Below are 22512 nucleotides of genomic sequence, written 5' to 3'. Positions count from 1 at the left end.
CCAAAGTGCCACTGCGTGCTAAAAATAATTATTGCCACAGTAACCTATGTGTACAATGCGTGGTTCTTCGCTCGAGATATGGACTTAGATCTGATTTCAAGATGTCTTGAAGTCCATCTGTTTATAAGAATTTCGGAACTCAGTAGCAAACATTTGAATACCTCCCGTAAAAGCTAAGCAACGCTACATAGGCAGCGCACGCTCTGTAACGCTGCTCTGTTTCCGCCGGCACGTGGAAAATCATAACAGTGCGACGTTCAGAGGGAACCGACCCTAGCGAACGCGGCTGGACTAGCAATTTCGCACAGTGTAAGCTTTTAGGCGCAAATGAGGTGCAATGAAACTAACAAAACCACTACCCACAAAGAAGTTGAATGCTAGCCAAATCCCATTTTATTGTCCAGGTCATTCCACCTCTATACGCTCCTGTTCACTCAACGTGAGAACGTCTACTTGTGGCAATGTCGAAGGTTGGGCACTTTCGACACGCAGTTCGGCTTTCGTACCTATCTTGCCGCAGTGCACGGAGTCGACTACGATCGGTCACATGAGCGGCGCCTGCAACAACTCCATCGTGCACCCGAGATGCTCGTAGCCACAAAGCGGCGACATTCGCCGCGCGACTTCCTTGAAATGCGTCCTTCGAATGACTGCTCCCTCTAAAGACTGAGCGGGCGGTACTCAAGCAAATGGTGAGGGACTGTTCAACGCACACTGAGGCCCCTGCAAAGGTGCCACGACGTCGTTCCCGCCGCCGAAGGTCCTCAAAGTGCTGGGGGCCTGCCCTGTGAAGTGAAGGCTCCCGTCGAGACTGCAGCTTGTGCGTCTCCTCCAACAACCAAACTAAATCAAGAGAACCCTGCATCCAGTGACGCCGGAACTTCTGCGTCAGGTATTATTTGGCCAGCACTACCGAAGCCTTATACGCCCACGTGGTCAGGGACGTTGATGCACTCCCAATGCCCAGCGACTACGAGTGACCCAGCCAAAAGCCGCGGTTCGGACCATGGCTAAATATGCAAGTGCTTGGAATGCTGATGTCCTTGGTGAATGTCACGCGTCCTCTGCTTTCTTACCTGCACACGCCAGAAGCAAAAACGAGCTGCTAGTAATAGGCGCGCTACGTCCAGTTCTTGCAGCTAAACTCACCTGCAGCCCATCGGGCTGATCTTCTGCTAATCAGGCAACAACCTCCACATGAAAGGACGCTGCAGTATCAAACGAAAGCACCACGCCGACCACGGCCACAGCGGCAGGCTGCCCTCAAGGGCTACAGGCACCCCTAGGCAACCTAAGTGCGACTGGATTCAGTGACAAGTTGTGACGGTGCACCTCTGCCCTTCAGTGTTTACCTTTTCAATCCCAACACCATTATTTCCTATGCAGGGTAGCCGACCGGAACCCCCTTCTAATTAAGAACCCTGCCTTTGCTCTTCCTCTTTATCTGTCTCTCTGACAGGTGTGCATTGTACACCGTAGTCGTCTTCAACTAATATCACTATCGACTCACATTGCCGCAAATATTCGCAGTTTGTTCATTCCTCAAAGCTGCCGGCACACTGCTTTACCATTTTGTTTCTGATACAAGAAGCGACGAGATTTATCTCGATTGATCGCATCCACGCGGAGCCACTTCTACGTTGTTCCAGAATGTTCTAGTAACTTTGCAACTTCCCTTTATCTCCAAAGTTCGCTATCAGCTTTAAATTCAGCATGCCGGAGAGCGGGGGGCAATCGGTTCGACGACCGTCGAGCTCGCCTGTTGATACGCCGTCGCCGAGAGCTGCAGTTCGTTGCGGGCGCAAGTCAGCTCAAATAAAGAGCTTCGTTTAAAAGCAAATCTCACCGTTTTCCTGCTCGGCGTACTGCGGTCACTACTACGTGACAATATGCCCACTCTCGCATTTTGCATTGCGCGTCGTCGTTTTCGTCAACTAGTACTACTATCGAAATAATGTCGTTGCCGGGCGTGCCGAGGTCCCAGCAAAGAAAAACTATGAGGCAACCAGGCTTAGCGCATTCTTCGCGCGACTACTCCGTTTGACTACGTTAAAGCCCCAACATTTTTTTTATGTTTGGTCGCGTTAGATGATTTTTTTAACTCCGAGGAAGTCCACCACTCACGCTTTTTGGTCAAAGATAGCGGAAATCTCTCGGCGTCGGCAGCGATTACCTTAGTTTCTAGAAATTAATTTCACCGAAGAACACCCTCTCTTAAACGTTTAGAACCCGTGAAGAGGGGGGGGGTGCTTCGGGGCCATTCTTTTTGGCTCAATATGCATCTGCAGCGTCCTAAAGTACGTGTAGAAAGAGAATCTCCGGTCGCCTTCCCCCCGAAACGAATACTTCAACGGATGTTATAAGAGGACCACTGCACAACTCTGAAGAAAACTCTCCTGGACCGAATTTTTGAGCGAAGCTGGGCCTCATCCAAAAGCGGCCATGGCAGAAGCAGAAGTCCCGGCCCGACTTCGTTTGGGCTAGCCTCGTGTATTGATCTCACAAATCAATACACGAGGCTAGCCCAAACGAAGTCGGGCCGGGACTTGCTAGCCCGGCTTCACATCCAACACGATTTCCACATTCAGGAGCAGGTCCGAGTGCCCGAACTCTGGAGACGCGCCGTCAGAGTTCGACCCCTCCCCACTAAGATGGATAAGGAAGACCATAGTGGTCGTCGCCAGGCTAGGTCGGAAGCCTTAGCGCGCCACTATGGCAACAGGCAAGGTGTCTACTACGTAGATGTAGCCGGGCCGACCCACGGGGGGTGGTACACGGCCGCGGTCATACATCAAGAAATACAGGTGGATGGGCTCTCCTTTCGAGCTCCAGGCACAACACAAGCTGAAGAGGTTGCTATCGCCCTAGCTGCTTCTGATACCAAATCAAAACACATCATAACAGACTCGCGTTCGGCGTGTAAAAATTATGAGGCTGGCTGGATAACTCCACTAGCTGAACGAATACTAAGGAACTGCAGCCGAGACACCGATCCTACTCCCCGCTGCATAGTTTGGACTCCGGGCCATCAGGGCCTAGCAGGAAACGAAGCTGCAGACGCGGCGGCCCGAGCACTCATTCACCGGGCGTTCCCATTGGATCCTCAGCACCTGAAACCTTAAGGTGGCTCTTTACTCTCGTTCAAAGATATAACATCTTATTATAAGGATAGGCACCGCGTGTACCCAGCCCCTGCAAAGGGACTGGGGAAAGCAAACGAACGCGTTCTGCTTAGACTATTCACTAGTACAATGCTGTGCCCGGCAGTATTAAAACACTTCGATCCCGCGTTCACTGGCAGGTGCAAACACTGTGGCGAGGTGGCTGACACCTACCACATGGTTTGGGCTTGCCAGTGCAACTCAGCTCTCTCCCCCCACTCCAACCTTACCAGAGAGGAATGGGAGGCGGCCCTGCTTGGCTGCTCGGACCTTCAGGCCCAAAAGGCTTTGGTCAAGAGGGCTAAGCTGGCGGCTTCGACCAATGGGGTCCCGGAATAGGGACTCCACCCATTGCGGGGCTCTTTAAAAGAGCCTCACCTCTTTTATTAAATAAAGGCTTTTCATCATCGTCATCTCCGAATTTCCTGGTTATAAATTCTGACTGGAATGCGTAGTATCAAACTAAACGAAAACAAATAATAGCACACTTTTTGCACGAAAGGGGCGGCAAAGCTGCAGCCTGCAATTATATTAACGTCCGGCTCACTTCCTGAAATATGTTGCGGAACAGTCGCAGTTAAATGGATCCTCTCTTTAAACATGGCTATATTCGGTTGAATTCAGAGCGGCCCGAACGCAGCGAGCACGCATATGGCGCGAACAGCTGCTTCAGCGGGCAGAGCAGACGCAATAACTGCAAACAGATAGAATGCAACTAGTTAGGGTTAATTTGTTTTTGTAAGATATGCTGGTGAGCTACAAGAGCAAAAATGAGAACGCTCTGACAGTCCAATCTGCTTTGTAGAGCTTCTCACCCCTACTACGGAAGTAGCAGTCGTGCAAGCAAACAAGGAAAGGGTGCCCTAAAGCACATTGCATTAAGATTTCATCTCGGTAATGATTTCGATACTGCTTCGCAATCTACTTGCTAGCATAGTTATTAAGGTGAAATTCTTTAATGTCTCATCGTTCTAAGCAGCAGTTGTCAATAGAAATGTCACGCTTTTCAATTGGTCGAAACGGTCGTCATGTCACATTGCGCGAATTTCAAACGGGGCCAATTGTACTTTGGCTAATAACCATGCAACCAATTGAACGGATCGTATAGTGATGCTCCAAGTAAGTGGGACTGAACTTAGTTAATTGCGTAATTACCCAACAAGCTTAATGAACGTTTCTAGTCAGGCCATATAAATAAATAAAACCGAGTAGGAAATTGGTTGAGCTCGGGAATCGAACCCCGGTCTTCGGAGTGCGAGACGAGCATGCTATCCACTCCGCCATGCCAGCTTTTTTTTTTCTTTATTGTCTGGCTTTGGCTCATGACACTGCACAACAAAAATACACATAACGCTATATACATACGACACTGTCGTGGTCAGCCAGCACGAGACTGGCTAAGTCAGCTTAAAATTCCCGCAACATACACCCAGGCAGCACAACAACATTGGCCGAAGGTCGGTGAACTGTTGGCAAAAATTGGCACGAACATCGGTCCTACACTGGCTTTTGGGCCGAGCGCTAGCACTTTACACATTGGACCTACTTTCATGCTAGTTTTGGGCCAATGTTCGGACAATCAAGCGGCCAACGCAGTACCGATGTTCGTTCTGCACCATGGGCCAGCAAAGGTATCATACTGGTATCGAACTTTCAAACATTGGTAGCCAGCTTTCAAACATTGGTAGCCAACTTTCAAACATTGGTAGCCAGCTTTCGAATAATGGTTTCCAGCTTTCGAATAATGGCATCCAGCTTTCGAATAATGGTTTCCAGCTTTCGAATAATGGCATCCAGCTTTAGAACGCTGGCACATGCAATTAACCCACTCGCCAGTGACCGGCACTGTGGATGGATGTACATACCATTCTACCTAGCAAATATTCGTAATAGAGGGTGCGAAAGAATTCCAGAAAAAAGACCCGTTTATTGCTTTGAGTTACAAGAATAACGCTTTTAGCCCACACAGGATGGTTTGCGCTACCACCAGCCACCCTGGGGAGTAAAGAAAGGGGGCCCAAGAGCATGGTGGCAGAGGCTGTGGGAAAACAATTTATTTTCAAGTTTGGTTCGTGCCGATCAGGGTGGGCAAAGCATCTGGGCAAGCTGCTGCCGCACGGCTAAGGCATCCATAAAATGCTCAACGGAGCTGTCCTCCAGTGAACTGATCAGTCATATCCGAAGTAATGGTTGCACTCCACTTGCAAGAGGGCTGCTGGACTGCATTCAAACAATTGATTCCTCGTCCAGCTCTTGCACGATGGCCTCACGAAGCGCCAAGTCTGCAACGATCGAGATGCATGATGTCATGGTAAGTTGAATTATGGCCATCACAGAACAAAAACAAAAATGATTAAATAACACCGAATTTTGTGAAACACAGTCATCGTGAAGACACTAGCAACATATTTTACAGGATAATTTTAAATTTATTCTTAAGAACCAGCACCACATTAGTTGCACAAAGTTGAATTTAATTTACTAAACTTCTCTTATACCAAATGGTTTCATTTAGTCCAATGCGTCGTGTCGCACTCCCAGTAAATATATTCAATGCGAGATAAGCAAATTAATGTGATATTGAAAACAGATTAATGTATTATTTTGTTTTAATATCATAACTCGTATCTCTAAATTGCGAGCTAATTTTTTATTCAAGTAAATATGCACAGGTTGTAGCGTCTCTTCCACATGGACGTCAAAACAGCATTTTTGATTAGTTTTTTTTTTAATAGGGTTAAAAATACGGCTTGCGATTTTTTGCGAAATACGCTGAACGCAAGGAACTCAGGGCACCTTTGTTTTACCTTAGTCGCTTCGCATGCATGCTATAATTGGATTCGAAACTGCGACTTGCAAACCACACAAAAATACTAGGCTGATAGTCCAGAGTAATGCCCTTTTTCATTGCGAGAGAACTTGGGCAAAAGCTTTAACCAGAAATTGCTATTTTCTATTGAGTCTGCAAGTGTAGAAGGCAAAAAGAAACAGTACGGAAGTATTACACATATTCTTACCAACTGGTCTGCAGTGGAAAATTAATTAAGCGGTTCAGATTTCCGTCGTGCATAAGCGGTAAAGGACATATTCCCGAATGCATCCTATCTCAGGTCATATGAGTTCAAACCCGCTGTTAGCCAAAGTAGTGAATCTTCAGTGAGTTCATCTCACCAAAGACGAGAAATTAAATGCTCACCATTCGGCCACAATTCCACTGCGCACGACGTCAAGCAAGCCATTTCGCAATGAGTGTGGGTACACAGAAGTCGTCCTCGTGCTTTTTGGCTCGCTCTGCTTTCCTGCCGAAAAAATAAAGGCGCATGTAGTCAAATTAACGTTTACTAAAAAAACCACTTTAACTTCCAGACGTATATCATGATAAAAGAGTTTTAGTACTTACACATAAGATCTTGCAGGCGGTACGAACAGCGTCGGAGCTCTCCTAATATATGAGCGTGGCTTTTCGCGTGCACAGACTATGAACGGTGCTAGCTCGAGTGTGCATGCATTTTCGTCGTCTTGGTTGTGCACGTGGTTGGGCTCCGCCGTGGAGTCAAGAATGTCTTATTGTGATGCGTCGCGCGGTTCCAAGACGAGCAGTGGAGACGATGGTGGGGGGGGGGGGGGGGGGGTTGGCTGGAGGGGATAGAGTCATTTTCCTTTACACAGGTTTTGTGGTTCCGAGAAAAGTCCTCGAGCTGAAAGGTGGAGACAGGGAGATCGTGGAAGGGTGCACGAACAGCGAAGCGCGTAGCTGCGCGCGAGGGAAAATAGCTTTGAGGAAGTGACAACCAAAAAGAAAAAAAAGCGTTTCGCGGGGTGGGGGGTTAGCCCGCTACCTAAAGAAAGGGTGCGGCCGGGAGAACAGGTGGGGAGATATGGGAAGACTTGAAAAAGAGAGGGAAAGGGGCCAAAACACGTGAAAAGGGTTTGGAATTTTTGGAGAACGAGTCACATGGCCACAGGCAGTACGGAAAGCAATACCTACAAGGAACAAGTCGATGGGAAACACGGAAGCGTCAAAGAATTGCTACAAAGCTGCAGCAAACGCCCGAAAATTTTGAAGTGAAAAACTTGGAGCTTCAAGATGAATTTCGCCAAAACGACTTCAGACACTCGCGTATATTGTGGGGCCGTATGATGTGGCTTCTGTTAGTTCAAGATAGCTTAAAATGTTACCACATAATAACAAAAATATAAAGCAAAAAAAAATATCCAAGCAGAATGCGCGCTATTTCATAGTTTCATGTACCGTACATACGCCAAACAAGCTAGGTTAACATGCGTCTAACGCCAGTTGTCAGTCCATTTATTCAGTGGTCGTCAAAGAATCCTCAAATTGTTTGTTGGTGTGGAAGTTTCGCGCAAAAAAAGCAAAAACAAACAAAGGCATGTTGAATTGTGGTTCGCAACTACTTTCGATGGTTTTCATCAATAAAGGTCATGTTCAAAAGAAAAAAAAACTTGCGGGTAAATATGCAAGGACGTGAGCAAGAGCTATATTGCCCCTAATGCAAATTACGCAACAGAAGAATAAAATGGTCAAAAACAACAATTTCCAACACTACGATTTGCAGAAAAGGAAGGAAATAGCAAATCAGAAAACACGGGAAAGGCGCGATCACAGGGCACGAGTTAGGGAAGCGTAGGAATCGCTTAGCACGTGTCCGCGTGCGTTTATGAAGTACCCGCCTAATATTTTTTTTACTCCAAAAATTTAATCAAATCAAACTTATTTGATTTTTGTTGAAGGCGCCTGTTGACAATTTTTGTTGAAGGCGTCTCGGGTGTAATCAGAACGTTAATTCTGATCAACAGGACTTCGATCGCAATTCTCCTAAACGTATTATTGCTGCTCACTGCGCAACCAGAGTGCAGCTTTTCCAACGGAATCATGGGTAGCATTGCTCACAAACTGCAAAAGTGTTCGGTTAAAATATAATAATAAATAAAACCATATCTTTGAACTCGCATGTTTTAGCGCGTTCGAAAATTATCAACTGCCGATATGGTACTCGACAATAAAAATAATTTTGAACCCATTTTAATGGATGACACAATGTTTGCCAACGTTTGCCAGTATACTTTGAACACTGGATAAGCGGTGGCAATCCTAGGCCAATATAGCCAGCTCCCGGAAATGGCATAGCCAATTCTGGCAAAGAGGGGAACAACACTGGCTAACATGGCCCATGATAGCCAGGATTCGCACAGCCAGCAATGGCAAACAGTGGGGCAATCCTGGCTAACCTGGCCCATGATAGCCAGGATCTAATTACGGCTCAGCCAATACTGGTAAAGCGACGGACAACCAGGGCCATTGTTGGATGTGCTAAGGAGTGGCACAACCAATATCGGATGCTCACTGGCAACTCTGGGCCTAGTTAGGGCCACGCTTTGCCAGTGGATTTCCAATATTGGCCCGCTGCCGTGTGCTACCTGGGCACAACGGCTCTAGTCTTGAGAGCCACTCGGGAGGCTCCGCAGCTGCTTTTTGGATTGCAAGAAACCAGTCCATGCTTTCCCGAAAATAAATTCGGGCCGGTCGTGCGTCTTTGTCACAATGGTAGCCTGCCATTCTGGAGCGCCATATACAGTGGAGGCCCAAGAGCATTATGAGATCAAAAGGTGCCCCATCCTCATTATCAGTGCTTAAATAGCGAATTCCGTGCGCGTCAAGTGGTAGCTCTTTCTTTATGGTCCTTTGTAACACGTCCCAAAAATAAACCCCTTCCCAGCAATGCAAAAAAACATGGTCTATTGTTTCAGGCTGTTTACAAATTAAGCAGTTCGATCCCCACGGTAAAAAGAAATCCTTTCCCTCTAGAAACTTTTTAACTGGTAACGTTCCGGTGTGTAACTTAAAAAAGGAAGTCTTTACTCCTGGTGGCACCTGCATTTTCTTCACCCTTTTTAAAACATCCCCTCCCGGGCCTCCACTGTACAAGGCCCTGTACATGGGCACTGGGAAAACAATATCACAAAGATCATTGTACAACTTTTTCCTTTTACTTTTCCACAAATAATCGGTGGAAAAACGTGCCGAAAGAAACCGAACGCTTGCTACGATCTGTTTGTAGTAATCAAAAGTTCCACCAGAGAGCTCTTCTGTGGATACCACAAACTCCGGCAGCAATCGCCGCAGCTTCACTTGGCGCACGGTGCGCAAGAACGGGTCTGTGACGTCGCGAAAGAACAAAAAACGGTTCACCAGCTGCCTTAAAAAGAGGTGCCCTAGCCCCCCTTCTTTTACCCGCCGGAACAGGTTCGTTCTGCTACAACGTTCCCATTCGGACGCCCATATGAAAACTGCAAAAATCCTGTGTAGCTTCTGAACGTTCACACGCGAGCAATGCAAAACCTGCATCACATACCAGAGTTTGCTAATAAAAAAAAAGATTGCAGACTGTAGCTCTGGCGAAAATTGAAAGGCTGGTGCCTTTCCATTTCCCAGCTCGGTCACGTGCGTCTTTAGTTTGCTCTTTCCAATACTCCTCGCTATCGCGATAAGCATCGAGCGGAACGCCCAAATACTTGCCCGGGGTCGTCGCCCACGGTACGTTGGCGAAATGGTCCGGGTGGGATGGCCACCATCCATGCCAGAGCCCAAGGCACTTGGACCAGTTAACCCCGCTACCTGTGACTTCGCTGAACGCGCGTACACACCCGACAGCTTCACTTATGCTCCCCTGATCAACCGTAAATACTGCAACGTCATCTGCATAGACCAGCAGCTTAACTTCAGCTGCTTGTAACCTAAAGCCATTAATACTATTGTTTTCTCTGATTTTCATGCACAGCGTTTCGATGTAAATACAAAAGAAGAGAGGGCTGAGGGGGCAGCCCTGACGCTCCGAACGCTGCACGCTAATGGGGCCCCTAGACTCTTGTTAACAATCAGTCTCGTCGTGCAGCTTCGATACGCCAGGGCTACACCCTTACGGATAACTGAACCGACTTCACACGGGCTAAAACGTTAAACAAAATTTCATGGGAAACACAATCAAATGCCTTTTCGAGATCAATCTCGATAGTTTGGAATGAACAAAGGTGCGTCTAGTGAATACGGTGTCTTCGCTCACTTCCATCCTCCTCCCTTCCCTTCCGGCGAGGTTTAGGTGTCCACTAAGATATCAGAGACAGATACCTTTCCTTTCCTCAAAAACCAATTTACCGACGAGCGAGGCGTACAACCGAATGGGCGATGGCGTTCTATGGACTCCCTGGCGGCGTTGCAAGACGCTGTCGCGTTCCACTCAGAGGCGAAGCTTAACATCTTGACCACACATCAGTGACCGCACTTTAGGTCAAAAAAGTGCCCCCGTGAATTTTGACGGGTGTACACCGAGATATGTGAGACAGTTACTACGTAATTTCTTTTCCTCAAATACAATTTTCATTTTCTTCATTACGGGCCATCTTTGTCTTTCTTCTTTCACTGCTACTTCCTCCCTTCCTCTACGGTGCTGTTCAGGCGTCCTCCGAGATGACAGAGAATTACTGCGTCATTTTCTTTCCTCAAAAAGCGTTGCGTTCAAAGGCCAAGGCATCGCGCCGAACGGGTGGTGGCGTTCCGTGGACTCCCTGGCAGCGCTACAACACGCTGTCGCATTCCACTCCTAAACGCGAACCTTCAGCGTCATTAATTAGCAGTTAATCAGTATTCAGACATTAATCAGTAATTAACCATAAATTAGTGATTTGTCATCACTTAGTAATTAGTACAAAATTACATGTGTCGCCACCAGTGCCACAGAAGCAGTCAAAGTGGTGCGGAAAACGCTTTCGCCTCTACGGACTTTAGACCGTCAAAGTGCCCCCTGAATTTTTTTATGCATAGTTAGCGAAGAGACGGTTTCACTGAGCATGGGGTCCAGGGCCTCAGCGCAGGCTCAGGGCGAATTCTGTGCGCACACTGTATGTTTGAGAAATTCGTGTGGCTTTTCCTCTACAGTAGAAAAGCAGTGTTTCGAAGGATGTTAGAATAATTATAGCTTCGCAAATTCGCGCTTAAGTCTCTGCAACAGCTCTTGTAATTGCTGAAAAGAATAACGGGAGAAAGGCGGGAGAAAGGTAGAACAGTTCGGACACAGGCTATCCCCTTAACGCCCCATTCAATTGTGCGAAGATATCAAAGCTCTCAAATTCAGCCAACTCCGCCCACGTTCCAGGATTTACCGCCGCGAATAACCGCGTAAAAAATTTGCCAATAGGCTGAGTGCGCTATGTGAATGGAACACAAAGTCAAAGTAGTTGAACCAGAAATACACATCTAGTAAAACAGTTTAAATATACAATGGGCACAATAAATACAATATCAATGCAATCACTACAATGCAATACAGTAATATTAAAATCCAGTTAAAGCATATTCAAGGCATGATAAAATAGAGTAAGGGAACTACAAATTAGTTGCTCAAGTACATCAAACTTGGAATATGAAAGAAAATAAGATAATTTTAATATTTAGTGCAAGCCAGTAGCAGCGCTTTAAATTTAACGGCATCATAGTCTATGGCAGTAGAATCTAATAATTCATTCCATTCCTGTATTGCTGTTGGTAGAAATACTATTAACTACAGACGTTGATCCTTGCGGACGCTGTACTCTCATGCTATTAAACAAACACCGTGATGAACGTGCTGGTGGACGAAAAAGCCAATCCGCCGCCGTGGGTATGTGCCATTAAGCCTGAAGACATCATCATGATCAAGTGATAGAATAACTTGTGAAAGAGTCATTGACATTTTGCGGGGATAGTCCAATGTGAGAAAATCAATTGATTATTTGATACTGCTGATACTAGTTCTGTAGTCGTAGTCTCTAGATGTGAAGTGAGCGGCGCGGTTCTCTACATATTCTAAAGCTTGATAAGGTTCCTCTGATCTGGACACCACATTCCGGATGCGTATTCTAGTTTTGAACGCACGAACGTTTCATATACCAGTTTATGGACGGAAGGAGGTGAAAACGATAATGTTATCCTTATTAAGCCTAGCTCTCAGGGAGTAGTTTTATGATATCTTAAAACCAATTTAAATTGCTTGCGCTTAAGTCATCAAGGTAACGATAGTCTGTACATGCGAAGTTTTGACCGAGTTTATTAAGTACGCATGGGTGATGTTAGAGCGCTTGAAGGAAGCTTGCATCAACTTGCATTTAGAAATAATGGCATTATCAGTCACTTATTACACCAGTTATCAATTAAAATGTAGTCATCCCGAGTGATGATCTGGTCGGTTTGAGATGAAATACGGTGCGAAAAGACACATATCAACCGCAAATAGACTATGTATGATGAAATACCGCAGGTCCCTATTGAAAAATCCGGTATCGCGGCAAACCGGATTTTACCGGAACATATCGGTTTCATACCGGTCCGGTATCACTCTCATACCGGCGAGACCCGTCCGGTTTGATGGCTATACCGGTTCATACCGGTCCGGTATCGATCCCAAACCGGACAGACCGCTCCGGTACGGAGCTCATACCGGACAGACTAGTCCGGTACGGAGCTCAAACCGGACATACCAGCCTGTATTCAGAGCGATATGTGCCGCGGTTTTGGTGCTTGGTCTGCAGATTGACTGTTGTACGCCAGCAGATATTTTTTAGGGGAAAGGGGGGGGGGGGGGGGCAGCGCGCGCATAAGTGCGATAATCAACACATACACGGTTTTGTTGAAAGGGCTAGGAAAAGAAAAGGGCTAAGCGTGAGCTTCGCAGTGGCAAAACATGCAGTTTGTGCATGATTTGGTGATTTGAGGGAAACCGCCATATTGGCTTCCCGTGCAGCACCCTGACAAAGTCAGGGCGGCTGTGTGCGGGCACACGGCTAGTATATATCCGCCAGCAGCCTTCGTAAGTCCTGCGCAGATTACTCTGGATTTCACAATGCAGAACTTCACGACTGGCTGATAAACATGGCGAGCCTCCGGTGACTGCGCCAGAGGCTCCAAAAGGTTTGTTACTGTCGCGTTCATTTCAGCAGCTTTTTTAATGTTCGCTAGCGGCAGTCTGTAGCGACGCATCGCTGAAGAAAGAAAATTCTTGGTTTTCGTGCAGGAATTCTTTGCACTTCTTCTTCGTCAAGTGATTGCCCATTGATAACGCAACTTGTCCAAATGCCATCCCGAGCGGCCCCACCCTTCCCTTTATCAGGAAGGCATACTAATCACAAATCGCCCAGAACATTTCTATCGACGAACAAGAAAAGGTTAATTCAACGGAGCCGGCAGCTTGCGTTGTTCCCTTAAGGGTGACGCTTCGTGCTAGCTAGAAGATACAGCGCTCGAGAGAACAAAATAAAAACAAAAACCACCTGTAGAAACCTTACATGAGTAACCCGTCTTTACGGAAATTTTTTAAAGCTTTTTTTTTTCACTCATCACCGCCTTCTCTGCTTTTCCTGGGTCCGTCACAACAAAAAAACCTGCGCATTCCTGGTTTTTCTGTCGGGCTTTGTTCCTTCCCCTTGGGCTCCTCTGTGTCTGTCAACCCACGACCGAACATTTTAAGCCGCCCTCCCGACCACGCTCCTCGCGACTTCCATGAAGTGGCGAGGAGGTTTCGATTCTGCTTGTTCACTGTCCCCGGCCGCTTCGCGGTGACTTTTTGCAAAAGTGCCCCCCCCCCCCCCCTGCCTTTCCTGCGTTTGTTTGGAACAGGTTTTTACTTCTCTCCTGCGGCTGGGTTGAGTGTCAAGCGATGAAGGTAGCCGGGAAAACACGCTGGCACTCGCTCGTTGGCGTTGAATTTGTGTTATACAATTTTTTGCGCCTTTCTTCGTGTTGCCTTGATCAATCCATGATCAAAGATGACATCGCCTTTCATGCGTACGTCCAGTGCAAATATGGTGGAACCCTATCATCCTTGTCTCAGTGATGAATGACTTCGCTCCGAAAGACGTGAGTGGTGAACATTTGACCGGTGGAGGCCGGTGGTGAACATATGACCGGTGGAAGGCGGATTTTATGACGGCGACGTCGTGCTGCTAGGACGTAAGTACGCATTTTAAATCACTCTGTTCTTTAAGTACTGCCTCCGTCTCGGTTATATGCTCGGCGTCAAAAGAAACGTTCTAACTGTTCAATGTCTTTTTAACTAAAACTTTGTAGACTGCACAGCGTAGAGGGACGAAATAGCGCAAAATTTTCTTTCAGTTACATACCGAAATTTCTTGTCCTTCATGATAGCACGACTAAAATTAGTCTTATAGTTTGTATTATTTCTTTACAGAGGCACATGGTGTATACGTGCGAGAGCAATCATTGATAAGCGTCCTGAGGGGGCGCGGCTCAAGACCTTGAGCAAGCATCACGCATCGCATCGATGCTGCGGTATGTGCCGTAAATAATGGAGGATGACCACGCAAGCATCGCAATCGTCTGAGCAACCTGTTTACACACCAACAATGTTACGACGCAGATTTGCAATACATTATTGATTCAAATATGGAAGGCGGGAGGTGCATTCACGATACTGAGCATTGCCAATGCTCAGGGCCTGGCGTCTTTAGACGCCTGGCTTGTCTGTGGCTTGTCTGGGCCCACGGGGGCCCGCAATTCAGAGCCCCGTTTGTGCTACTGGAGTATGCATTTGTTATTGCATACAGGTCCACCTCGGGAATGGAATTTTTATTCCTTCGGCAACGTGCGCAGCAGTTATGGTGGCACCCAAAGATTCGCGTTTCTGTAAAGACGCAGCCTTTGGACGACTCCACAACTCCTGGAAAGGGGCGTTACAGGGCAAGCTTGCCATCGGTACCTGAAGTCAGAAGCCTCCACAGTGGGCAGAAAGCCAATGACCCCTGAAAAGCTACAAGCCATTGGCCGTAAGTTGCATGTCACAGTGCTCAATGTTGTGTGTCAGTGCGCAATTAAATGATAAGGTGGGGGCATTATGTACTACCAGTCATATTTTCTTTTCTGCAGGTGCTTTTGACTACTTCATTGGCCAGCACCCTGTAGAGACCCCAGCGCCGGTAGATTGTCGCAAAGAGTTAAATTATTACCTTAGTGAGCTGGTTCAAGACATGCGGAAAAAATAAACATCTTTTGGAGTTTTTGATGCATTATAATACTCACCAAGCTACCAATACTTTGGTAAAAAGGTGGGAGCAAATAATACAATGGCACATCGACTGCAATGCGAGTTGCTGATAATCGCAGATTACCAGTTTCAGAGGCTCTGTATATTTCAGCATTTGGCATGTACACTTATGGCCCCAGTTTTTGGGCAGATTTAGTCCAAGTGGGATATATTTGAAGCATTTTATTCTGCCTTTGTCCTGTGATACAGGGCCCTCCTGTATAATACGGGCCTAGCCTGTTTAATACAGGACTGTCCTGTATTCCGGTATGAATTTTAAACCGGAACCGCATACCGGGTTATTGTACAGGATTTGCGATACCGGAGTATCCTGTACAAAACAGGAGAGTCCTGTATTATACAGGACTGTCCTGTTTTATACAGGATATTCCAGTAATCCGGTATCGCAAATCCTGTACAATAACCCGGTATGCGGTTCCGGTTTAAAATTCATATCGGATTTTTCAGTAGGGGTGGGGCGTTAATATAGATGCAAACAAGAGGTGAGCCAAGAACAGAGCCTCGTGCAACACCAGATAGTGCCTTGGTTGAAGCCCAAGGATGCCCTCCTATAACAGTGTACTGAAAGAGGTCAGTGAGGAAGCATTTATTCCAGATAAAGTTAATGGGGCTAGGCTGAGATAAGAAAGTGTACAGATAAGTCGTAAATGTTGAGCATGATCGAAAGCCTTTGAAAAATCTAAGAAAATTGCGTCAGTTGGAAACAACGAATCAAGGCTTTAATGGAGGCTTTTATGGTGAATTCCAAAGCTTTCTATTCACAAGTAAGACTAGAGTGGAATCCGTGTTGATTAGCGAAGAGGAATGCGTTGTTATCGGGGTGTAGGGCAACTTTTGGAAAAATAAAATGTTGTGTTCTATTAGTTCCCAGGGAATGCACGTTGAAGATATTGGGTGATAATCGGACGGAACAGACAGGTTACAACTTTTTAATACCAGAAATGCTTCGCTATCCTGCCAGTCATCCGGAAGAGCGGTTTCAGAGAGGGACTGGGTAAAAATTATGTACAATATACGACTTGTTAGCACCTTCGTTTCTCTAAGTCCTTTAGCGGAAGTGCTACCGGGTCAGGGGCTGCTTGATAACTTCAGCTTGTGAATAAGCTTTCCAATACCTTCCTCAGTGACAGTAGTCGGAGGGGTCATTAAAGATCTTGGACCACGAAAGTTCGGAATATTTACTGTCCGTTTGTGAGTGAAAATCGAAGAGAAGTAAGAATTCATCATGTCGAATTGTTCGTCTGGCAGCACTTGTGAACCGTCCTGGTTAGAAAGTGTTATGTTGACTCCCTGATAATTGACCGGAGAAAGTATATTCTAGAATTTCTGGGGTTTTTGGCCATTATTTAGAGAAGAACCTCGTGGAATAATTTCTTTTTGGAGTGCTTCAGTAGGCTTGTATACCATTTTCGACACGTTAAATACCTTTCGCTCCTGAGGGCTGAGTTGGATGGCATAGCTATGCGAAAAAGGCGTTTTTTCTTTCGTGAAAGCTTCTTTAGGGCAATACTTAACCACAGTTTACCTGCATCGCCAGTGATGGAAATCGCTGGGACATAAATGTCAATCAGCGCCGGAAGTTTGGGCTTAAAAAATGTTAAGTGCTATTCATGTTGCTAGCTATTCTCTGGGAAGGTTTAAACGCTCTACGCCTCTGCCAGGTTCCTCGAAGGACTTAATGATTTGCGCAGGACTCTTACCTAGGGAGTAGACATTCATGCGACCTTTCGCATACTATTCGCCATGGTTCACAAGAGCGCAGCCAACACGGACTAGATGGAAACTAGACGAAACAAGCGCTGTGCTTGTTTTTTCTACTCTCCATTTTGTCAGTGTTTGATGCGCTGCCGTGAATAATGACCACTTATCAACTCGCCCAACTTTTTCACCTCAGTGTTCATTCTTCGTCCTCCTCCTCGGTGAACCTCGGCCGCACGTGGTCCATCACTTCGATAAGGTAAGAGAGTGACCAATATTTTTTTTAAGGTCGTTTAAGGAATCGGTTCAGCTTTCAACTTGTTATAATCTTGCGCCTGTCGTTTCATTTGCGTGTGACTTCTAGTAGTGAACGCAGCGTATCGTTTTAATATTTTACAAGTGTGGCTTACTGGGGCAGATAGAATTAGAAGAAGAAAATATCAGCGCCTCCAGGCTGTCTCTCGGTCCGCCTCGACGAGCTTGCTCGATGGAAGACGTTATCAACGCCACGCCGCCGGAAGACAGCCCCGTCTCCAGCATTAGTGATCTAGGCACCGGCGCGGAGGTCTATGCGGGTGCGGTGGACGAGACCACTGTGTGGTTAAGCGAGGTCCAGAAGGACCCGGCTTCACGAGGTGTCGTCAAACGGCGGTGTGAGTGCCGTTTTTTAATCTCCAACACCAAAAAAAAAAGAAAAGGAAGTCTCTAAGACTTCATCCGGTTCACTGCCTTCCTCTCTTTTGTTTTCTCTCTCAAATATCGACGCTCGGTTTACCTTGATCGCTGGATATTTGAGCCGGCACCGGTATTCGAATCTAGTCCCTCGCGCACAATACCCGCATGCACTAGCTCTGCACAATCTGTGCTGAATTAACGAATATGCTGGAGAATGTACTGCAGCGAAGCTAACGATGAAGTATTAACTCTGAAGATTTCCTTCCTTTTTTTCATATGGAGGCTCTTCGACGGATACCTTCGGACAGCCGGCCAGCTGGAGCACCGAGTCCGTCTCTGCTCTGCCCCTATGGACGCGGAAGACTTCTGGAGCGTCCCGATCGGGTCCGCGGCTCATCTCGGCGGCCCCCTCGCTGTTGGCGTTGACGCGGTCCCTGCCGTCTCCCGGCCGGCTGTCGCCGCCTTCCGACGAAGAGCAGCGGATGCTGCCTGCACTCGACGGGGACGAAAGCAGTCGAGCCAAGACGGGGATCTCTTCGCGCCAGGTTCGAGCTATGCACTTCAGAACCTAAACGCTCTAACATGACACGCTTGCACTGAGTTCACACCGAGTGTTTCGCGGCAGTAAGAGGCCTCTGCCGTTTCCACGTAGTCTGCAACAATTATCTCACACCGCCCAACATGAGAGCACCAAACCAGACGTCGGACGAGTGTGCGACGTGAAATCAGAACACTTACTAAAAAAGAATCAGCGCCCTCGAATGCGAGGTAAGAAGTCACAGGAAGTCTGTTCAAGTGCACTATGGATGGTTGAATTCTGGAATCGCTATTTATTCTAGCCAACCGCAAACTAACTCTCCTTCCTGCATACCCACGAAGCACGACGTAACATTGCGGTAAGCGTACCTCCCACAAAAGGCAAACGTAGCCGGCATGTGGCAAGCTATTCCGTAAGATTTTGCTCACTCGCTTGTCGAAGGCACAAACAGCACGTTTTTCCAAGGGTTCTGTGCATGCGCGATGCTGGAGCCCCACTCTCCCATTGGTTCAACTCTTTCTGCTAAGCTCTGTATCAGCTGGCGACGTGAGGTGATTCGGGCTCCTTATTATTTATCCCGCAGCACCTGCTGAAACCGGTCATTGCTGTGTGCGGCACAAAGAGGAAGCGGTGGCCTTCTTCAGACATTGCAGAAGTGCCAGGTAGCCTCTCCAAAAGCGCTGGCGTGGTTATCACTGGCTCCACTCAGTGTTTTTGGGTCAAGCACGTTAAATGCTCCCTTGGTACTGCGCCCAGTTCTAGCGAGAACCGCATATGTGTTCGTCACACAACAGCCATCTCTTGTTTGTCGTACATGAAGGCGACCTAGTCACGAACTCTTATTTTTGGAACAGACCGCGTCGATGCAAAATGGTTCATGCGGACATTGTACACTGTACCGTCTATATTCATGTGCGATCGCTGCCTATAAGTTCGCTAAAACTTATTCCTGCCAAGGTGGGCTCTCGGGATACTATATACCTATACAATAGCCCCAATAGACAGGTACTGAAAATAGCCACAGCCCCACGACAGCTCCGCGGACCTCGGCTATGATCATATAGCTGCCACTTTCTTAACCTGCTATCCTCTGAGAGATCATGCTGCAGAGGGATGTGCCGGTATTAGCTGCATCAAAGAGTTCATTAGTGAATATTAACCATGCGAAACCAAAATGACAGAAATGATTTATCCGAACCAAAATTTAAGGTTTGAAAGTTCGCTTTGTCACACATCCTCTTTATGCAGGGTGTTTCACCTAAGGGCTCACACAATTTTTAAAAATATGTATTTGAATGGGGAGACCGCTTTTTTCAGTCCAGCGTTGGCAGCGATGTATTACATAAGAAATCAGCTAATACGTGCTAACTAGCAGACTTCTTGACCAATAATGAACTGTTAATTTTCTGACTATTCCTGTTATGCTTCTTAATTATAAAGAAGCTTGTAGCCCACCATAAGCAACATCCATCTCACTTTTTCGAATTTAGGGAACGTGGTTGCCGTCGGCGCTGTGGCCCATATTTTGCCTACTTTGACGAGTTACGTGCACTGGAGAGATTGCTCTGCCTGCAATGTTCTCGAAAGCCCATGTATTTTGACTCGATGTAGTCGAATTTTGTTGAGATACAACGCCGAGCAATAACTTCTTTAGCTTCCTTTTATCATTTTATCTGTGACCACACTAATTTTTCTTGAACTATTCCCTATTGAACTTTTCTCGGTTTGTATAATTTAGCACATATCTATTTTGTAATCAATTCCGCATCCGGAAGCATTGATTTGCCTCTCACATGCAGACGATTAATTCTGCGTGACCAAAGGCACCGATCTGACTGAATTTAACCTTGTTTGCTGGACACAGTTCCGCCGAATTTATTGAGTTGAAGCAAGGTACTAATTTAAAAAAATTTGTTTTCCAATGCCTCTTTATCATAGAACATGGTCGCCTGTGACATCAGTGCTGTCAGCAAGTAAGAGGTGTCATTTGCTGCTCTTGGTACCGCAGGCGAAGAAAAAGACTGTCAACATGGTTGAGAAATAATGGTGCAGATAACTCAAGCGCAATGAAGCCCTTGATGAAGCGCCGCCTCTCCGAAATGCAGGCCTCCGCCGAGCTGAATGATCTCACCGGTGCCCATCGTATCTCGGCTGAGCCTCTGCCGCCGCGGCTGTCAAGGCTTGCGCGCTACTCCCTGGTGGCGGGCGCCGTGCTGTGCCTGGTGTCGGCGCTGCTGGCCCTCGTCGCATGGAGGCTGGACAGCCAGCCTCTCGGCACCGACCTCGCGCAGAACGCGTCCGGGCTGGTGCCCAGCCCCGAGAGGCTCGCCTGAACAGCCGGCACAGGGGAAGCAGCCGCCCCGACGCTGTGGCATCGGCAACGGCTCGGCGGCGGCACAAAATCTGCCCTCCGCGGCAGCGCCCCCGGTGGCTGCAGCGCGGAAAGTCGGCCTCTTCTTACCGCCGCCACTGCGAACGCTGTTTTATGATTTCCATGTGTTCTCGATAGCAGAACAAAACATTAGTGATAACGTGGCTCTTCAAGCACAAATAGCATTGTTCATTGCATTTTAGTGCTTCAAGTTAAAAGGAAAACTTGGAGGGAAGACCTAAGCTCCTCCTCAATGGTATGACGCAATATCGTTATTAATTTCCCTATATGCACAAGGTTATTCTTTACATTCAGAAATCCCTGGGAGTCCTCATACCTCTCCTGGCGCAGTGGTGCAATGGTTAAGCGATGTGCCACTGTGCTGCGATGGCAGGTGCTCCCAGCGCTGGGCCTTGCGTGGCCCAGGTTGCTCTTCCCGAGCGATCGTGATCATGAGAGGGACATAACTAGAAGGATAAGAATGGGGTGGAACGCATACGGCAGGTTCCCTAAGATCATGAATGGCAGTTTACCAATACCCCTCAATAGAAAAGTGTAAAACAGCTGTATCCAACCGGTACTCGACAATATGGCAGACACGTTGAGGCTAACAAAAAGGGAATTAATGATAGGTGTAGCGTTAAGACATCCGAAGAGGGCAGAGTAAATGAGGGAACAAACGCTGGTTAATGACATCCTAGGCGAAATCAAGAGGAAGAAGTGTGCTTTGACAGGGCATCTAATGGGAAGGCAAGATAACCGTTGGCCTCATGGGTAGCGGAGTGGATTGGAAGAGAAGGTAAGCGTAATAGCGGACCGGATGAGATTAAGAAGTTTGCGAGGAACGCTACCGCAGCTGGCAAAGAATAGGATTAATTGGGGAGACACGGGAGAGGCCTTTGCCCTGCAGAGGGCGTAGTCACTAGCCTGTGGGCAGATTGTGATGACGCCACAGGGTCACGTGACCGCAAGGTCATGTGATCGACCACATTCGTATGGGCCGCACTCCCGGTTAGTTACCCGCACTCGGCGACAGCGGTGCCCCCGAATCCTACTTGCGTCACAGATCGGTGTTTGCCCACCAAAAGTATTTACTTATGCTGTCTTGGTGAGAAAGGTCACAGTCTTGTGATCTGGGGAAAATTTACATCCACGGAGGGCGTGTTTCCTGCTTCCGCCCCTTCATTTAGGCGCTCCTGCCGATGCTCAAGTAGCTATAAGTTTTGGCTGGGATAACATTCTTGAAAACAATGTAATGCAACATGTTCTTTTCTTATCTTTTATTGCGGAAGCAATAATTCTCAAGGTTTCCGCTCTTGGTCGTCGTCCCGGAGAGTCCACCATTGACCTTTAGCGTGAACTATGTGTGACGTCACACCAACTGTGGAAAAGCGGGGCCCCAACTCGGCTCGTCGCGAGCGTCTCAGCGAATCTTCCATGTCGCAGCTGCGCGCCGTTGCCACGAGGGGAGCTCGCTGTACGAGACGTCATGCGGGCCGTGGAAAAGCCCCCCCCCCCCCCCCCCCCCTCGGCTCGTCGCGATCGTCCCAGCGAATCCTCCACGCGCCGCTGCCGTGGGAGGCGCTCGCTCTACGTGACGTCATGGCAGCTGTTGAAAAGCGGCCCCCCAACTCGGCTCGTCGCAGCCGTCCCGGCGGATCCTCCACGATATGTCGGATGATGTGTATAAGGTGAAGCTGCAACGATGTGCTGCAGCTAAGCGGCGGCGTGCGGAAGAAACGGATGAAGAGCGGGAACAATGTTTAGCTTACGGCGTGCATATTATTCAGCCAGGCGAATGCGTTCAACATCTATTGATCTGGGTGCATCTACAACTTCAGCGTCCTTGCTTTCGCAATCCACTAGGCTTAACCAAGCTAAGCCTCTGTCATTTTTTTTTATTCTGCGTCTAAATGGTTGTTTCAGGACTTTTAAGCAAAATTGGGCATGGGTTTTCTT

At 47.5% G+C, this 22512-nt stretch overlaps 1 protein-coding gene across 1 annotated transcript; it reads left to right on the top strand.

Moving 5' to 3' along the window:
- The first annotated feature begins 17456 nt into the window (after window positions 1-17456).
- Window positions 17457-20515, top strand: LOC149361938 (uncharacterized). The gene is made up of 3 exons (XM_089568188.1): window positions 17457-17622; window positions 17927-18189; window positions 20288-20515. Exons 1-3 carry the CDS (start codon window positions 17457-17459, stop codon window positions 20513-20515), a joined length of 657 nt encoding a protein of 218 aa, XP_089424314.1.
- Window positions 20516-22512: the final 1997 nt, after the last annotated feature.

The sequence above is a fragment of the Amblyomma mixtum genome, chromosome 2 (genome assembly GCF_055824585.1).
Source record: "Amblyomma mixtum isolate Tamu chromosome 2, ASM5582458v1, whole genome shotgun sequence".
In the NCBI taxonomy this organism is placed as follows: Eukaryota; Metazoa; Arthropoda; class Arachnida; order Ixodida; family Ixodidae; genus Amblyomma; species Amblyomma mixtum.
This window is presented reverse-complemented; position numbering and strand designations above follow the sequence as displayed.